Below are 18,511 nucleotides of genomic sequence, written 5' to 3' on the forward strand. Positions count from 1 at the left end.
GTCTTTTATAGCAAAGAAACTAATGTAAACTGAAAACCAAAAACAACAAACAATAAAAATAATCACATGAACAAAGGACATGTGTCTAAAACAGGATAAATTTTCAAAACTGTTATTTAAGCTCATATTTTAAGATTCTCAAAGTGGTGTTTTCAAGGAAATTACACTCTTCTAAGTAACTGACAACTGATGTACTGTTTACATACTTCACTCCAATCTACAGTTTATGGTACTGCCACAACAAGCAATAGACTACATAACACTACTGGAAGTCACTAGATGACACTATTGCAAAGTCTTTCTAGCTCTTATCTGAACATAGATGAATTAGAATCTGGAGAAATGCTTATTGTCAGCTGTGACCCAGCTATTTAGATGCTGAGAAAATCACTGGTGAAATCAGATTCTACCTTGGTGTGTCTCTCTATTAAATCACTTTTAGGCATAGCTGGTTCTTACCGGTTATACCCATGCAGCTGGACATATTATCTGGTGCCCCAAAAATACACACACATACAGCCTCTATCTTATAAAAGTCACAACAGATCCATGTTAACATTTTGGGATTTCTCTACCGTCTTTGTTGTGCAGCCTAAAACAAAATGACAAAATTAATATGCTATGAAGTATGGCTGCCTTCCAGCTACTGCATCTTTTTCTTTGAAGAGAAGGTTAACTGTAAACTACTTTTCAATTACCTTTGTGTGACTTTCCAACCATACTGAATGAAGATTAAAGATATTTACTAAAATCATGTCTTTTAAAGACAATCTCAGAAGTTTTCAGCAGATTATTAGAACTGCTGCCTCATCATCCGAGTGTGGTATCACAGCCTGGGCCTTCAAAACAGTACAGGTGACGCTGGATTTACTAATTTCAGTAAAATTGAACTTTAAGTCTCTCCACCCACTTAGTTCATAAAATTCAGCCTGATCTGAAATTCTTGTCCAAACAAAGATCAGTTGGAATAGCTATATTGGGATCAAAGTTAGGGCTGTAATCAAGATCAGCTGGCTATTTCATTCAGCCTGAGGATCAGATGGGTATTTAACTAGGTCTTTCTGATGTTCAGGTAGGTATTTCAATTGAAGCACACTTGAAGAATTGTGCCAGACTCAAGACATAGCAAAGCACTGCTGGAATTTTATCAGATAAGCCCCGCCCTTCTCTCTCTTCCTCCCCCCTCCCCATCCCAGTAAACTGTAAAAATACGCCAAATAGTTCCAAATAAGAATTGAAGCATCCTGTAATTTACAGTCCAGCTGTTGATTTCAGGAATAAATTCACAGCTGAGGCTGAATTATGTCACTATTTCTCTTTCACCTCAGTAGTATAAGGGCCCTACCATCAATCAAACCCTAACCCCGCCCCTTGACCCCTGTAGCCCCTCCCACCTGTCACCGGAAGTCCCACCCTCTGGGGGTATTACTTCCGGGGTCAAGATGGCCACATGACCGGAAGTGAGGTGGGTCATGTGACCCCTCTAAGAACTCCTCCCACCCCCCTCTACCAATCAGGAGGGGTTTCGTCCCGGAAGGACCACCCCCCAGAAGAGATTTGCCCAATCAGGGTGACTTCCGGGGCGGGTGACCGGAAGCGAAGTGGGTCATGTGACCCCTCTAAGAACTCCTCCCACCCCCCTCTACCAATCAGGAGGGGTTTCGTCCCGGAAGGACCACCCCCCAGAAGAGATTTGCCCAATCAGGGTGACTTCCGGGGCGGGTGACCGGAAGCGAAGTGGGTCATGTGACCCCTCTAAGAACTCCTCCCACCCCCCTCTACCAATCAGGAGGGTTTCGTCCCGGAAGGACCACCCCGAGAAGAGATTTGCCCAATCAGGGTGACTTCCGGGGGTGGCCACATGACCGGAAGCGAGGTGGGTCATGTGACCCCTCTAAGAACTCCTCCCACCCCCCTCTACCAATCAGGAGGGGTTTCGTCCCGGAAGGACCACCCCGAGAGGAAATTTTGCCCAATGAGGGTGACTTCTGGGTTGGGGTGAGCGGTCCGGAAGTGGGTCGTGTGACCCCTCTAAGAACTCCTCCCACCACCCTCTACCAATCAGGAGGCGTTTTGTCCCGACAGGACCACCCCGAGAGGAGATTTTGACCAATCGGGGTGACCCCTCTAAGAGCTCCTCCCAAGGCCCTCCGCCAATCCGAGTGCAGCACCATTACCCCATAAGTCCCAGCGCCGGACAGAGGAGGCCATTTCTTACCAAGCACACGTGTTTTAGAAAAGCGTGGAAAGGCTGCCGAGAGGAAACATGGACTCCTTCACCACCCCCGTCAGAACTTCGGACTTTGTTTTAGACCCAAGCACCATACTTATGTGGCGCAGGCGCTACGTCAGCGACAGTTCTGAGGAGGAGGAGGGAGTGACCGAGGGGAGCCCTTTGGCCCAGCCGTTGATGGATACGTCGGAACCCAAACCCGACACCCTCGTGAGGCACCCCGAGGAGCCTGATGGCCTCTCTTTGTCCACCCCCTCAGAGCCTGATCGCCGCTCGGAGGAGTCACCGGTGGACAAGGCAAACGGAAAAGACGGCGCTCAGGTAAATGAATGATTAAGAAACGACGGTAGAAGAGGGGGTAATGAGGCTAGGAATGGGGTTTGTGTAAATTTAAAAAAAAAAACAACCAAGCAGTTGGTGTACTTATACTGTTTCTTTTTCTGAAAATCTCTCAACAGCTCGACAATGCCTTTCTAGACGCCTTAAAGAACTTGCGTATCAGTAACCCGGTGGGAGTAAATAGATCGAACATCAGCTGTTTTTGCTCATGTCCTTTTCACAGATTTTAAGCCAAAAAAAAAAAAAAAAAAAGGACAAAATGGAAGAATGAACCAGCTCAGACTTACCAGGGGGTGATGGCGTCCATTTTACAGCCGTCTGTAAAAACAAAACAAAACAAAACCAAAAGATTATGTTAAACCAGGCAATTAATAACATTTTTATTTAAATGTGTCAATATGAGTGTGCGTGTCCATTTTTCATACTTGTGGTAGTAAAAGAATGAACCAGCTCAGACTTACCAGGGGGGTGATGGTGGCCATTTTACAGGCGTCTGTAAAAACAAAATGGAAGAATCAATCAGCTCAGACTTACCAGGGGTGATGGTGTCCATTTTACAGCCGTCTGTAAAAACAAAATGGAAGAATGAACCAGCTCAGACTTACCAGGGGTGATGGCGTCCATTTTACAGCCCTCTGTAAAAACAAAATGGAAGAATGAACCAGCTCAGACTTACCGTGGGGGTGATGGCGTCCATTTTACAGCTGTCTGTAAAAACAAAACAAACAAAAAAAAAAAGATTATGTTAAACCAGGCAATTAATAAAATTTATTTAAATGTGTCAATATGAGCGTGTCCATTTCCATACTTGTGGTAGTAAAAGACGGTACCAGTAGCAGTCATGTCTACGCCGACGGCTCTTTTAAAGAAAATATATTACAATCCCAGGGAAGTTGGGAGCTTTGGCGGAGTGAACCCTCTTTTTCGAGAGGCTAGAAAGCATAGTAAAACTTTAAATAGAAGACAAGTAACAGCTTGGCTTTCAGACCAGGATGCTTACACTTTACACAAACCGGCTCGAATACATTTTAAAAGAAACAAGACCATTGTTTCAGATGTGGATGTGCAGTGGCAGGCAGATTTGGTGGATATGCACCGGTTCTCCAAACACAACGGCGGTTTTAAGTACATCTTAACAGTGATAGACATTCTATCCAAATATGCCTGGGCCTTAGGCCTAAAAGACAAGACGGGTGGTGAAGTATCCAAGGCCTTTAAAGCTATTTTCAGCGAAGGTCGCGTGCCTCAAAAATTACAAACCGATCGGGGGAAAGAATTTTTAAACAAACCTTTAAGTGGATTGTTAAAGCGGCATGGGGTTCACCATTTTGTTACTAATAATGAAGTCAAAGCAGGGGTTGTGGAGCGATTTAACAGAACTTTAAAAACTAGGATGTGGAGATATTTTACAGCCCATAACACCTTTCGCTACATTGACGTCTTACCTGACTTTATAAAGAGTTACAACCAGAGCTTTCACAGAACTATACGTACCAGACCCCTTGATGTTAACCCTTCAAATTCTCTGAAGGTATGGAAAACGGTTTACGGAGATGGTTTTAAAATAAAACGGGTTGTTGCCCCTTTTAGAAAAGGTGACCACGTGAGACTATCTAAAACCAAAGGCGCTTTTGAAAAAGGTTATGAACAGATGTTTACCGATGAGATATTCATAGTGGATGAAGCCTTAACCAGGAGCCAAAGACCTGTATACCGATTAAAAGATTATGAGGGTGAGGCAGTGACTGGATCTTTTTACCCTGAAGAATTACAAAAAGTAAACCCCAAACGAGACAGGATTTATAGGATTGAAAAAATTCTAGCGGAGAAAGGAAAAGGGAGAAAAAAACAGCTACTGGTGAAATGGTTGGGTTGGCCTGATAAATTTAACAGCTGGGTGGAAGCTTCTCAGCTCTGTGACATTTAGACACGAAACAGAAAAAAAAAATCCTCCTGCAAAAGACAGAGAAGAAAAAAAATTAATAATGAGCGATGGCGGGTTTTACATCACTTTGCCCAGCAATGCCAGCTCTGCAGTTTTTCCCCAAAACACCATCTCGAACTTTACAATACGGCTAATTAAGCCCTTGGATCTCCCTGGTGCCTGGGAGGTGGGGTTAGTGGAAATACAATACCCGCACAGCTGGAATACTATCAATGAAGACACCCCTTTTGAAATCACCTTTGGCGATAAGACGTGGAATTTTATCCTACGACGAGGTTATTACTCGACCATACCTGAATTACTGGAGCATATGAACAGCGCCGTGGCTCGTCACCCCGGACCACCTGAGGTGGTCATGAACTACGACCCTGTGGGCAGAAAAGTGAGACTTAAATCTACCGATTTTATGTACGGGTTTTCTACTGGCGGGGAGCTAGCTAACATTCTGGGTTTGGGCCCCAAACGCAACGTCCAAAAATTTTCCTTCTCGGCAGACATCACAGGGGGTTTTAACTCCTTGTATCTGTACACGGATATCGTAGAGTACCAGTTTGTGGGGGACTTTTCTGTTCCCCTGTTACGCTGCGTCCCTGTCCGAGGAAGGAACAATGAGTTTGTTACCATCACCTATGATAAACCTCATTACGTCCCTGTCAGTAAACACCACATCGACACCATTACCATTGAAATAAAGACAGATCAGAACAGAGGCGTTTCATTTCGCTTTGGCAAGGTGATCGTCAAGCTGCATTTGCGACCGCGGAGAGAGCGAGGTTTCTAAAAAGAAAAAAAGCAAAACACTATTATGGCGATCGTAAAAAATTATGGCGACCCCACCATCTACAGGAACTATTACAAAGCCCAGGCTGGATATGCCCTTCCTGGATATCATGGGGCCCCCGTGATGTACGGGGCTGGTGTGGGTGGAATATTTCGTAGCCTCTTTCGAAAAGCTGTACCGCTTTTGAGGAGAGGGCTAGAGATTATTAAACCCCACGTAAAAACTGCCGCTCAAAACATAGCTAAAGACGTGGTAGGTCATGTCTCCCGGGCTGTTCTGGAGAAGGTGGGGAATACAGCTTCACAGGAAGGAGCGGGGCTGATGTACATTAAAAGGAGGAAGAGAAAGAGAAATACGTCATACCCGCGACGCACAGGTCCCCCGAAACCCTTTAAAAGAAGGGCTTTGACACGCAGGGCCAGCCATAAACGAAAGTCCAAGAGGAAGCCTGGGCAAAAGAGGAGACGCGCGCTGCCTGCTAAAAGAGACATATTTTAATCGATATGGCTTTTGTTCACTGCGGGTCTGAAGAGTGCGCCAAATCCGAACTAGACTTGTTTCAAATAGCCCCTACGCAGACCAGCATCGAAAAAAGCATTTACATTGAGGTGCCACCTCTATCGGCCGTTACGGAGTCTGCCCCCATTGACTTTTTTATAGCAGGGAATGGCATAGATTATATGGATTTAAACAACACGCTGCTTTACCTGTGTTGCAAGATTGTAAAAGGAGACGGAACCGAACTTGCCGCGGACGCCGAAGTGGGCCTGGTGAATTACCCTGTGGCCTCTATTTTCAGCCAGTTGGATGTTACTCTGGGAGACCGCCTTGTAAGCCAAAGCAACAATTGTTATCCTTACAGGGCCTTTATAGAATCAGTGCTCAATTACAGCGATGACACCCTCGCCACGCAATTTTCTGCCGGTCTGTTTTACAAAGACACTGCTGGACAACATGAAAAAACAGAGTTGGATGGAAGGAATCTAGGGTTTGTGAGGCGTGCAAAGCTGACGGCCGAAAGCAGAACGGTAGAGCTGCTGGGCCATCTACACAGTGACCTGTTTTTTCAAGAAAAACTTTTGTTAAACGGAGTGGATGTGAAAATTAAACTGACGCGCAGTAAAGACGCTTTCTGTTTAATGGGCAGCGCGGCTGAAGGCTTTAAACTGCGCATTGTATCAGCGTCCCTTTTTGTGAAGAAAGTACGGGTGGCCCCGGGTGTCCGTCTGGGGCACGCGGAGGCCCTGCTTGCCTCTAATGCTAAATACCCCGTGGACCGTGTGGGAATGAAAGTGTTTAGCATCCCTGCGGGCAGCAGGGTCAGTAACCAGGAGAACCTGTTTTTGGGACAGTTACCCAAAATGCTCGTCCTAGGGTTTGTGGATAACGATGCCTTTAGCGGAAGTTACACTAAAAATCCCTTTCATTTTAAACATTACGATATAAATTTTGTGGCCTTGTATGTGGATGGTGAACAGGTACCGACCAAGCCTCTGCAACCGGACTTCGAGGCAGGACGCTGCGTGAGAGAATACATGAATCTGGTACAGACAGCTGGTAAACACATGAAAGATCGTTCTTTGTTAATTGACCGGGAGGAGTTTGCACAGGGTTACACCTTGTTTGCCTTTGACCTGTCTCCCGACCAGGAATGTGCAGATCATTATTCCCTAATTAAAACTGGGAACCTGAGAGCAGAAATACGTTTTGGAAAGGCTTTGACAGTCACCGTTAATATGATCGTGTATGGGGTTTTTGACAATGTCATAGAGATAAATCAGAGAAGAAACGTTCTGTTTGACTACATGTGAACATGGACACCGTGCAGCTCTCACGTGTCTTATCAACGGATCCTTACACGAAAAAGAATTTCTTAGATGTGTTCCCTTGTGATTGGCTCCCTGGAGGCAAGCTGTCTCAGAGACCCCTAGGTTTGGTGGTGAACACGCATCCGCACAACCAACTGGGTGAACACTGGCTCGCCCTGTATCTGGCGGAGCGTAACCGTGGAGAGTTTTTTGACTCATATGGGCAACCCCCGAACAGCGTGTTGTTTCCTAAAAGCATTATGAAATTTTTAAACAAAAATGCCACAGACCTGGTGTTTCACAATAGACAATTACAAGACCCCCGCTCCGTCGCCTGTGGCTATCACTGCGTGTTTTTCTTACATCATCGTAGCAAGGGTTTATCTTTTGAACGGCTTTTAAAATTGTATTCTAATGACTTAGTGCAAAATGACCGGATGGTAATGAATTTTGTAAAGAGTAAATTTAAATTCTTGGGCATGCCTAGCCTTGCTCAAAACATGTTTCAACAAGCCCAGACGTGTGTATCTTGTAATGATTTTTATAGCCGTGTTACCCAATAAAACACCCCAAGTGTGGGGTTTAAAGAAATTGATGTTTGGTGGGGTTTTTTTTTGTTTTTTAAATGACCAATTGAGAAAAATTACACAGATTTTTTTTTAAAAAGTATAGAAATGTTTTATTTAAAGCAAAACATTACAAGTTTTAAAAATTTTAGAATGTGAAAAAAAAAACATTACACACTGAGCCACTGGGCTCTTTTAGCCAATTTTTTTTTTTTTTTTAATAGGGCAAAAAAGGGGTCACGGATTCTTGATCCGCCCCGGTGTCAGCGGTCGAGGCCTTGAGGCGTTCCAAAAGGTCTCTGTTGGCCGCATTGCCCATGACGGAAGAGGGTACGTTCAGTTCCGCCATGGCATTCATAAACACATCCCATCCTTTAGGTACACGTTTGCTAGGTACAGAGCGCGTTTGGGTGACGGCCCTGACTAAGTCAAGCATGTTAGAACCATTAACCACAGAGCCTTTGTACACAAAAGACCCTTTATCGTCCCACGAAGAGAGATTTTTATCCTGGCCCAGTTTATTTAGCAATACTATTGCATTTTTTTTAAAACGCTTATTCACGTTATCCAGCACCTCCTGAGCAACCGAGTCTGAGTTCTTTGGTGTTTCTGGGGGTTTGGCAGTTACGCTTTGTTCCTGTTCCGGTAGAAACAGACTTATTTTCCCTTTATCTGCATCGCTTTGCTTCACGTACGTTAGGTACCTTTGAAGCACGGCGCTGTAAAGTTTAGCCTTTTCGTATTCGGCCAGGTCAGTTCTTTGAAGAACAGACTTCATTTCAGCGTCCAGTAAGCGAGTCGCTGTTGTTCTGATATTTTCCTCTGCCGGAGGGGATGCCCTTAATTGCTCCAACTGGTGGCTGGGCACCAGGTACATTTTTTCTGCATACTCCATTATCGATTAGTTAAAAGCCCTGTTATCAGAGGGATAGCAAAACTTAACAGAGGCCCGATAAACCCCCCAGACTGCTTTACCAGAAGCTTTTTTATTTTAAGCGAAACGCTCTTATTACACAAAGTTTTTATAAGCGTGCGTTTCTTTTTTAACACACGCACTTGATTCTGTGTCAAAGGTACGTTTCCTTTTAAGGTATTGAGCGCTATTTCTGAAATGGCCGCTACTAGATCGTCAGAGGCCGAACACAGTATAGCCCTCCTTTGCTGCGGGGACGATTTGCTAAGTAATTTTAAAAGGCCCAGGTTTCTCTTCACGCAGCTAGACATGTTTTCAGTCAGCAGCCCCAGCTGTTAAAAAGGGGCCTGCCGATAAGTCATCTCTTTTTATACCCAGCTGCTGTTTTTTTTAAAGTATAAACCACCGGCCAGTCTGGAGGGAAAAGACCGGTTCTTAGTCTATAAGCTTCTGGTGTGGAAGCATTTAAATCCACCACCAGGTAGCCATAAGGTCTTTTGGTAGCATCCTCAAAAGCTTCTAGAAAGAATTGAGCTTTGCCGGGGTACATTTGCCGAGCGAGCGTGGTGATTTGTAATTTGTCCCTGGGGTTTTTGAACAGAACCATGTACTTTGTGTTTAGGTTAATCGTGCGACTCTTTTTTCCCTGACAAAATACGTTCTGAACTATATACATAATGCTCAGGTTTCTGTGATGCACGTACTTGGTAAAAGCTTTTTCAATTTCATCGCTTTCACAAGCAGAGTTCATCAGATCGTCTATGATAATCATATTTACTTTATTAGTAGGAAACAAACCGTCATCATCCAAAGCATCAGGCAACCCCTCCACAAAATTGATAAAGGGATATTTACAGAGCAGTTCTTTATACAGAGGTTGCCAACAACTGTAACACCACACGATATTCTCAGGCATAACAGACAGTGTTTGTTTGGCATTATCCAACACGTTTTTTATAAAGTAACTTTTTCCGCAGTTGCTAGGCCCCGCTAGAATTGCAGAAAAGGGGTGTTTCCACCTCGTATCCATTTTTTTTTCAAAAGCCGTAGGGCAGGGTTGTAAAACCTTTTCCTAGGACCCTCTTGTTATAAACCACTTTTTGTGTTTTTTTAAGGGTTTTTGTCTCTATTTGCCACTGGTTTTTGTTTCTTACAATAGAGGGCTGCTGCACCTCTATCTTTTTCGAGGTGTTTTCTCGCAGACCCGGGCAGTAGTCCAGGACTAGGTCTTTCAAACTGTCAAAGTTGACCTTTTCACAGTTTGCTACGTTTAGGGTAATACCTTTGACTTTCATACAGGCCTTTCCTCCAGACAGCTTATACCCGTATGTTTTTGGACCTGCCGACACAAACTCGGTGATGTGTTGATCTGGTGGAATCTCGCTTGTGAGGTCCCCTAAATAATCCCCCAGAGGGGGATTCCAGACACCCTCCCTTTTCACAAATATCACCGAGTCAGTGTCGTGGTACAGGCACCGCTCTTGCAAACCGTCTAGGAGGCTGTATAATTCTAAGCGGGCATAAGCGGTGGTGAAACAGGCTATGAAAACATTGGTATTGCCAGAGACCGTGTACCGTTCTTTTGCATGCTTCCAAGACACACACGCTGTTTCATCATCGATAAACTCGCAGGATGAAACCTCGTAATTGGGGGAAAATAGGTACTGCAAGAGTTCATCAGGGTCTCTCACGATGCTGGTGTTGGGTAGGTTGGTTCTTTGGCCAAATTTACCCCACAGAGAATTTAAAAACAGTTTAGCGATTTGGCGTTTAGCAGGGTTTGATCTGATTTCGTGTTGGCGTAAATGCACGCCTTCTTTCTGGTAGAAATCGCTGACGTACTTATTTTGTTTTTCCTCGTTTGTGCACCAGCTGGGATACCCCGAAGCCTCTTGTTTCTGGCGGAGGTGTAATTTTATGTACTCTGAAAAGAGTTTATCAGATTTTTCATTAAAATGCCAGATTTCATAGATTTTAGCCACCACGTACCCCTTCGCTATGGCCGCGTTCAATTCCACCGTGCACCAAGTCCCCAGGATGGCCCGCTCCTCGTCAGTATGGGCACATGTCTCCCGCTGCTCGGTTTCAGCACAGGTTTGGCATAGCGGGAACATAAGCTTGCCACCCACTCTGACAGGTAACAATGGGAAAAAGAGGCCTCGTGGGGGGTACACTTTAACTTTTGCGATTCCAAAATAATTTGCCAGGGGTCCAAATTTGTCATAAACTATATCGGGGTGTCCGATAGGGTATTCTTTGGTTTTGTTTACAAAAGGGTACAGGCTGGTAAAGTCATAATAGTGGATTTCTTCCCCGGGGTTAGGCTTGTAATACAGACGGATAGCGTTTGTCCTCCCCCCAAAAAGAGCATCCCTAGGCACAAGAGGTTGGGGTAACTGGGCTCGGTTTAAAAAGTCTGCCAACTCCCTGTCTGTTTCTTTCATTACCTCCCACTCGTGCTCCCAAAGAGTCCTCACTACAAAACCAAATCGTTTCAGATAGTCAGCCTTGAGCTGCGTCTTGTAATAAAGAAACCCAAAAGATGTCCCCGTCATAGGATTTTGTGCTTTTTCACAATAACAGGTGACACAGCCGTGGAAAAAACATCCATTAAACTCAAAGGCTGTGCGTACCCCATCAACATCGACATAACCGTCTAAAAAGTAGGGGCCTACCTGTAGTTCCCCACCCTGTAAAGCATGCCGTATCTGTATATTTTCTTTGTGAGAGGTATACAACAGCCACTGAATAGACGGGGTCGAATATCTCTTTTTCTGCCTGTGATAGTTGTCTGGAGAGAGAAGAGCTACCGTGTTAGGCTCCAAAAACATAAACCTGTACATAGCCATGCAAACGGATGCCAGTGTTATGTACTGGAATGGATCTATGCACAGTTTTATCTCGGTGAATTTACCAGGTTCTCTCTCTACTACATTTCCCTTCTCCGTCATTTTCATAATCTCTCCTCTGTATAGGATACAAGCCTGTCTCAAAATTTTGACATCCTGCTGACAGTAATACGCGAGCTCTTTCTGCAAGTCAAACACCTCAGAACTGTGGTCCTGATACCAGTCGAGAAACTCTGCTTTTTCTCCGGGCATCATGCTTTCTACACCATAGTGTGCCATACCGGGCATAGGCCCCACATAATTTTGATTTTCTAAAGTGTTAAAAAAATGGGGAAAATACCCTTTGCACCCTTCAAACCCCATTGCCTGCGGTAGCTTGCTAAGCTTCATGGGCAAGAAGTTTAAAGAGTCTATAAAACGAATCCCCAGGGCCTTCACTTCCACGCACATTAGTTTACTACCCTGAGTAATCAGTTCTATGCACATCTTTTCCTTCAGTAACTGCCTAACGATGAAATACGCATCATAACCTTTGGAATTGTGCGCTAGGAACGTGTAGTCCCGAAACTCTTTGCCGATAAAGGTCTTAACAAAGACAGACAGACACTCATCGCCCTTAAATTCCCAGGATTTTTCGGGCTTTAAGGACGTAGCAAAAATGTAATTGGGAGTGTGCACCCCAGTCTCCTGCATGCATTCGAAATCATAAAAGATATACTTTTCTGAGGATTCAGGCTTTCTAAGGCTATCCATAAAGCAAAAGTGACTGTCTACATCACCAACGATCGAACCCTGACACTGCTTACATCGTCTCCCTTTACACTTATGCCGCTTGTTCACGTAAGACTGACACTTATCACATAAAGTTTTAGACAGGCATTCAACTTGGTTTTTTGACGCACAGTCGACATGTCTGTCTAAACACTCTTTGGATCGACAATACAGTCTACAGCTAGGACACCGCAGCTGCACGCCCACGCTGTCTGAGCACGTTACACTCAAGCAGAGGCGGCAACGATACCTGCAAGAGTGGTCGTGACTGTACACCGTATGGCAAAACTCACAATAATTTTTCGCTCCGAACAACTTTTTCACATCCAGAACTCCATAGTAATGCTCATCGTGCAACAGGATGAAAGAAGTCTTGGGGTACGCTAGGCCTCCTGTTTTGAAAAAGCCCCAGCCACCTTTTTCCGTATACAGCACCACCTGTATGTTCACTCCTAAATGCTGTTCAAACTTTGCTACGTCACTCAACAGAACCTTTTTTTGATCTGACCACCCCAGTTGCTCATGCAACTTTCTCGCCTCCGCTAACAATTTCGCGTCCGTAGGTTTACGATCGGACATGACGGCCAAAAGGCCACCCGCAAAACACAGATTGGTACCGGCGTAAGTCAGGTCTACCAAACACTGTCTTTTTTTATGAATAATTTGACTACTCAGAATAGAATTTAAAACTCTACGAGCACCCCCACCCCTGTTTTTTACAACTGTCACAACAAGGCGCAATGTCCCATCGAGATGCAACTCTCTATTGCTCTGTAGCAGCTTTGAGGTGTGATTTAAGAAATCCTCAGCAGATAGCTCATCCCTAGTTCTTCTGACTGAAAACAAAGCGTTAGCTAAATTACGGCTCTCTAAACGTAACTGAACGTAATCATCAGGGCCTACCCTACCATTAATGTCATCGAGGACCGACTGTATTCCCCGGTGTATGGCTTCAACAACCTGCTGAGCTGAATTTATTTGCTCAAGGTTGACGAAATTCCTCACAATATACCGACCCCCCGAATCTAAGTAATTCACGTTGCCAACTTCTCACTCTTTCCATATACACCTCTGCATTTTCGGGGTTACTTGGGGGTTCCTCTACAGGATCGTTAGCGACATCTTCTACATCAGATGCTATTTGAGGGTCATTGGGAGAGGAACGGGGCCCATCTAGAGAGCCCTCTGGGGAATTTACTAAACCAGAGTCTGATTCCATCTTCCCATTTTCAGAGAAGCCAGTCTGAGAGCCTCCAGTAGGAGGCATCTCTTTTTGTTTTTTTTTCCTCATGAACTCTTTAGCCCTTTTTAAAAGTTTTACAACCACCCTGGCCTGGAACTTTTTGGCAGCCATCTGTTTATCCCCCAAGCGCTGTCCCCCCTTTTGTTTACACATAAGCTGGTGTGAACCCTGGAGGGTGCCCCTTTTACCCAGGCCCCTTTCCACGACTAGTCATGCCTGCTTAGAGACACCCTTTCCAACCCTCCTGTCTTTCAGCATTGCTCTGAACAAAGAATCATATTTTTCCCAAGTCTTTCTAGAAGGCCGTTCTTTTAGACTCCCCAAGGATACAGCATCCATCACTTTTCTGATGGAAGCATCAAACTCTTCCCAAACACTAGAACTCGGGGGAGCTGCGGCGAGCTTATGGTTTTGGGAGAATGTTTTGTCAGTGCTCGGTGTTTTATTCACAACCCCTAGAGCGCATGCTCCGGGTTTGTGAACGTGGGCATTTTCGCTCACAGTTTTCTCAGGGCTTGGTGTGGCTGTGGCCGCTGAGGAACTGGAATCGTGTTTGTGTGGTTGCAACACCTCGGCATTGCAGAAGCTTCTAGTCCATGGTTTTTTATATGGAGCCCATACACTACATGCTCCAGGTCTGCGCACCTTCAGAACCCCTAGAGTGCGTGCTCTGGGGTTGTGAACGTGGGCATTTTCGCTCACAGTTTCCTCAGGGCTTGGTGTGGCGGTGACCGCTGAGGAACTGGAGTTGTGTTTGTGTGGTGGTTTTTTACCAGAGTCTTTTGTTTTGTCCTTGGGTTTCACGTATATGAGGTCTGGGCTGTTTTGCGTTGTTAAAGGTCTCAAAGCAGATTCCTGGTTCTTTAGTGGTTCTGGAGGAGGTGTCCTTGTCCTTGTAGCGCTGACAACAGCATTTTCAGAAAGGTTGCCCCTGCCTATGAGGGAGAAAAAAACCATAACATTTTACAAAAAAAAACTGAACTTTACCATCTACTCTCTCACCCATACCTATGTATTTACTTAAAATACAAAAGCTCATAGAACAACTAAACCAATAAGCAAAGTATATTTACAGGGCTTCATGCATCCTTCAGTCACTGATGCTGGTGAATTTTCCTTTTCAGCCGTCTCCTTCCTTTTTCTTTTGAGTTTGTTTTCCCTCTGGTCTAAGGATTTCTCATGTTTTGACTGTACTGTGAGCAAACACATAAAACCATCTTGTAAAACTTAAAAATTATATATTTCATTCAGTAGGGTGTTTTTCTATTTTAAAAAAATCATAGCTTTACCACAAAATAATCCATTTTTGGCCCTACAACAAACAATTTTTAAAAACATCTTATTTTGCAAAATAAAAACCAAAACTGCTTTTTAAAAAAATCCATTATGCACAGTAAAAAACCAAATACTTTTTTAAAAAACCTATGCCCCAGCTTTATAACACACACACACACACACACCCCAAATCATGCTTGCAGCCACACACACTTTTTTCAAAAAGCCACATGTTACTTTTCAAAACAAACAAACAAACAAAAAAGCCCCCAAACCATGCATTTAAAAACCCATGTGTTTGGGCCTTCCCCCTCCTCAAACCCCACATTATGTACAGTAAAAACCAAATACTTTTTAAAAAACCTATGCCCCAGCTTTATAACACACCAAATCATGCTTGCAGCCACACACACTTTTTTCAAAAAGCCACATGTTACTTTTCAAACAAACAAGAAAAAAGAAAAAAAAACATGCATTTAAAAACCCATGTGTTTGGGCCTTCCCCCTCCTCAAACCCCACATTATGTACAGTAAAAACCAAATACTTTTTAAAAAACCTATGCCCCAGCTTTATAACACACCAAATCATGCTTGCAGCCACACACACTTTTTTCAAAAAGCCACATGTTACTTTTCAAACAAACAAGAAAAAAAAAAGCCCCCAAACCATGCATTTAAAAACCCATGTGTTTGGGCCTTCCCCCTCCTCAAACCCCACATTATGTACAGTAAAAACCAAATACTTTTAAAAAAACCTATGCCCCAGCTTTAACACACACACACACACACACCCCCCCCAAATCATGCTTGCAGCCACACACACTTTTTTCAAAAAGCCACATGTTACTTTTCAAAACAAACAAACAAACAAAAAAGCCCCCAAACCATGCATTTAAAAACCCATGTGTTTGGGCCTTCCCCCTCCTCAAACCCCACATTATGTACAGTAAAAACCAAATACTTTTTAAAAAACCTATGCCCCAGCTTTATAACACACCAAATCATGCTTGCAGCCACACACACTTTTTTCAAAAAGCCACATGTTACTTTTCAAACAAACAAGAAAAAAAAAAGCCCCCAAACCATGCATTTAAAAACCCATGTGTTTGGGCCTTCCCCCTCCTCAAACCCCACATTATGTACAGTAAAAACCAAATACTTTTAAAAAAACCTATGCCCCAGCTTTATAACACACACACACACACACACACACACACACACACACACCAAATCATGCTTGCAGCCACACACACTTTTTTCAAAAAGCCACATGTTACTTTTCAAACAAACAAGAAAAAAAAAAAAACCATGCATTTAAAAACCCATGTGTGTTTGGGCCTTCCCCATAAACCCCCCACATTATGTACAGTAAAAAACCAAATACTTTTTAAAAAACCTATGCCCCAGCTTTATAACACACCAAATCATGCTTGCAGCCACACACACTTTTTTCAAAAAGCCACATGTTACTTTTCAAACAAACAAGAAAAAAAAAAGCCCCCAAACCATGCATTTAAAAACCCATGTCTTTGGGCCTTCCCCCTCCTCAAACCCCACATTATGTACAGTAAAAACCAAATACTTTTAAAAAAACCTATGCCCCAGCTTTATAACACACCAAATCATGCTTGCAGCCACACACACTTTTTTCAAAAAGCCACATGTTACTTTTCAAACAAACAAGAAAAAAGAAAAAAAAACCATGCATTTAAAAACCCATGTGTTTGGGCCTTCCCCCTCCTCAAACCCCACATTATGTACAGTAAAAACCAAATACTTTTTAAAAAACCTATGCCCCAGCTTTATAACACACCAAATCATGCTTGCAGCCACACACACTTTTTTCAAAAAGCCACATGTTACTTTTCAAACAAACAAGAAAAAAAAAAGCCCCCAAACCAGGCATTTAAAAACCCATGTCTTTGGGCCTTCCCCCTCCTCAAACCCCACATTATGTACAGTAAAAACCAAATACTTTTAAAAAAACCTATGCCCCAGCTTTATAACACACACACACACACACACACACCAAATCATGCTTGCAGCCACACACACTTTTTTCAAAAAGCCACATGTTACTTTTCAAACAAACAAACAAACAAACAAAAAGAAGCCCCAAACCATGCATTTAAAAGGCAGTTTAAAAAAAAAAAGTTACCTTTTACTATGGGATAAAGTGTTGCAGGGACATGGTTGTTCTGTTCCCCCCCATGTGTGCTTGGGCCTTCAGGTTATAGAGCAAGCAGAAACATGTTAGTATTACCACCAAATCCCTATACAACCTGGGTAATACTTTTCTTTTTTTTTTAACAGTATTAAGCACAACTATAGTTAAAATGGTTTTTACCTTGGCCTGGTTCCATGCTAAACAGATCCACCCCTGAAATACATACAGGCACCATTATTTACTAAGACAGCCTGGGCAAAAAGTGGCTTTATAGTTTCAGAGTTAAAGGCACAAGGTCTTACCTCTTTTTGAGTCCAGCAGCTCTCCAAGAAGGTTTTCTGTTAAAAAGGACAAACTCCAGCACACCTAAGATTTTTATAGCCTCTCATGCCCATTGTTTTTCAAATAGTTGCTAAAAGGTTAATTTAATCACCACAGGTAAACTGCAACACACCCTTTTGTGAGCTGGGTTGTGGGGGTGAGGGTTGTGTATGCTTAAATCCATTCATTTCAACAGAGCCTGGATAGCTCAGTGGTTTGAGTAATGGTTTGGTAAACCCAGGGTTGTAAGTTCAATCCTTGATCTGGGGTAAAAATGAATATTTGGTCCTGCTAGTAAAAAGGCAGGTCTTATGAGATAAGTATATCTCCATATTAACTGTATTATACTCAAACATGTCTGAACTAGTCCTGGCTCTATTTTTTTTTTTATTGTAAGCACATTTTTTTTTTTAAGGATATTTCCCCCCCTCCCACAACATACATTTCACACACAAGCACAAAAACACAAAAGCTAATTCTCACAAACTATTTTATTTTAAAAAGACATACAACTCCTTCAAAACAAACCAAGATGCTTCATTAAAACTTAAGGGCAAAAGGCCTTCTAACAAAACACAATAATCACAACCCCCTTTTTTTTTAAATTTACAGCTACCAAGTTTTATATCGCATGTTTGCCTCCTCACCATTCTCTAACTTAAGCCTTTTAGATTTCTTACAAATAGTATTTTTCTTAAGCAGGGTTCTGTAACTTTTTGTGCGAACTAGACGATCAATATAACGTTGTAAGCAGGCATCTTCCGGCTTGGTCATTTTCTTTAAAACACGGTCAGGGTCTTCACTGAATTGCACAGCATTTATCAAAGTCACCCCTTGTGCTAAATGTTCTTGGGTTAGGTACAGACATTGCATAGCATAACCTATGGCAATAACAGTGTTTAATAAGCTTTCCAAACACAGCTCAGCACACAGGGCCCGGAGCTTGCAGTTTATATCCACTGAAGTCCAAGTCACACAGTCATGGTGTCGTTGGGCTGGCGCATCTATAGCACAGCCCTCACAATCTTCAAAAAGCTTTTCCCTAAGGCAGTGTTTAAGAACAGCATAAACAGCAACGCGTACAATAGTCCGCATAACTTTTTTACGCTCACGACGTGGCACTGGCTCGGATAGTTCTATGCCAAGCCTCCTCCTAAATTCCTCAAACCCATCATCCTCGGAGCCCTCTTCAACAATTTGTATTGGTGTTGAGCAAAAACATGGTGGGCCCGGTTCATCTTCGCTGCTTGATGCAACGCTGTCCAGGGGCTCTGGGTCCTCTAGAAAGGCATCGTCGAGC

The 18,511-nt window shown here is 43.4% G+C and overlaps 2 protein-coding genes across 4 annotated transcripts; one reads left to right on the forward strand and one right to left on the reverse strand.

Annotated features, from left to right (window-relative positions):
* The first annotated feature begins 5,801 nt into the window (after nt 1-5,801).
* LOC123374043 (uncharacterized protein F54H12.2-like) lies at nt 5,802-7,109 on the forward strand. Its single transcript, XM_045023450.1, has one exon. The coding sequence runs from the start codon at nt 5,802-5,804 to the stop codon at nt 7,107-7,109; it is 1,308 nt and encodes a 435-aa protein (XP_044879385.1).
* Nucleotides 7,110-8,358: 1,249 nt separating this feature from the next.
* Nucleotides 8,359-17,855, reverse strand: LOC123373700. Of its 3 annotated transcripts, XM_045022778.1 has the most exons (5): nt 17,071-17,855; nt 16,882-16,947; nt 14,522-14,641; nt 14,222-14,383; nt 8,359-8,586 (listed from the first exon to the last, which is right to left on the reverse strand). In XM_045022778.1, the coding sequence occupies exons 1-5, from the start codon at nt 17,123-17,125 to the stop codon at nt 8,567-8,569; spliced, it is 423 nt and encodes a 140-aa protein (XP_044878713.1). In that variant the 5' UTR covers nt 17,126-17,855; the 3' UTR covers nt 8,359-8,566. The 3 variants fall into 3 exon arrangements, with proteins under 3 accessions (XP_044878713.1, XP_044878710.1, XP_044878711.1); XM_045022775.1 differs by lacking the exon at nt 8,359-8,586 and having other exon boundaries at nt 13,618-14,383; XM_045022776.1 differs by lacking the exons at nt 8,359-8,586; nt 16,882-16,947 and having other exon boundaries at nt 13,618-14,383.
* Nucleotides 17,856-18,511: the final 656 nt, after the last annotated feature.

This window comes from Mauremys mutica, chromosome 7, assembly GCF_020497125.1.
Source record: "Mauremys mutica isolate MM-2020 ecotype Southern chromosome 7, ASM2049712v1, whole genome shotgun sequence".
Lineage (NCBI taxonomy): Eukaryota > Metazoa > Chordata > Testudines > Geoemydidae > Mauremys > Mauremys mutica.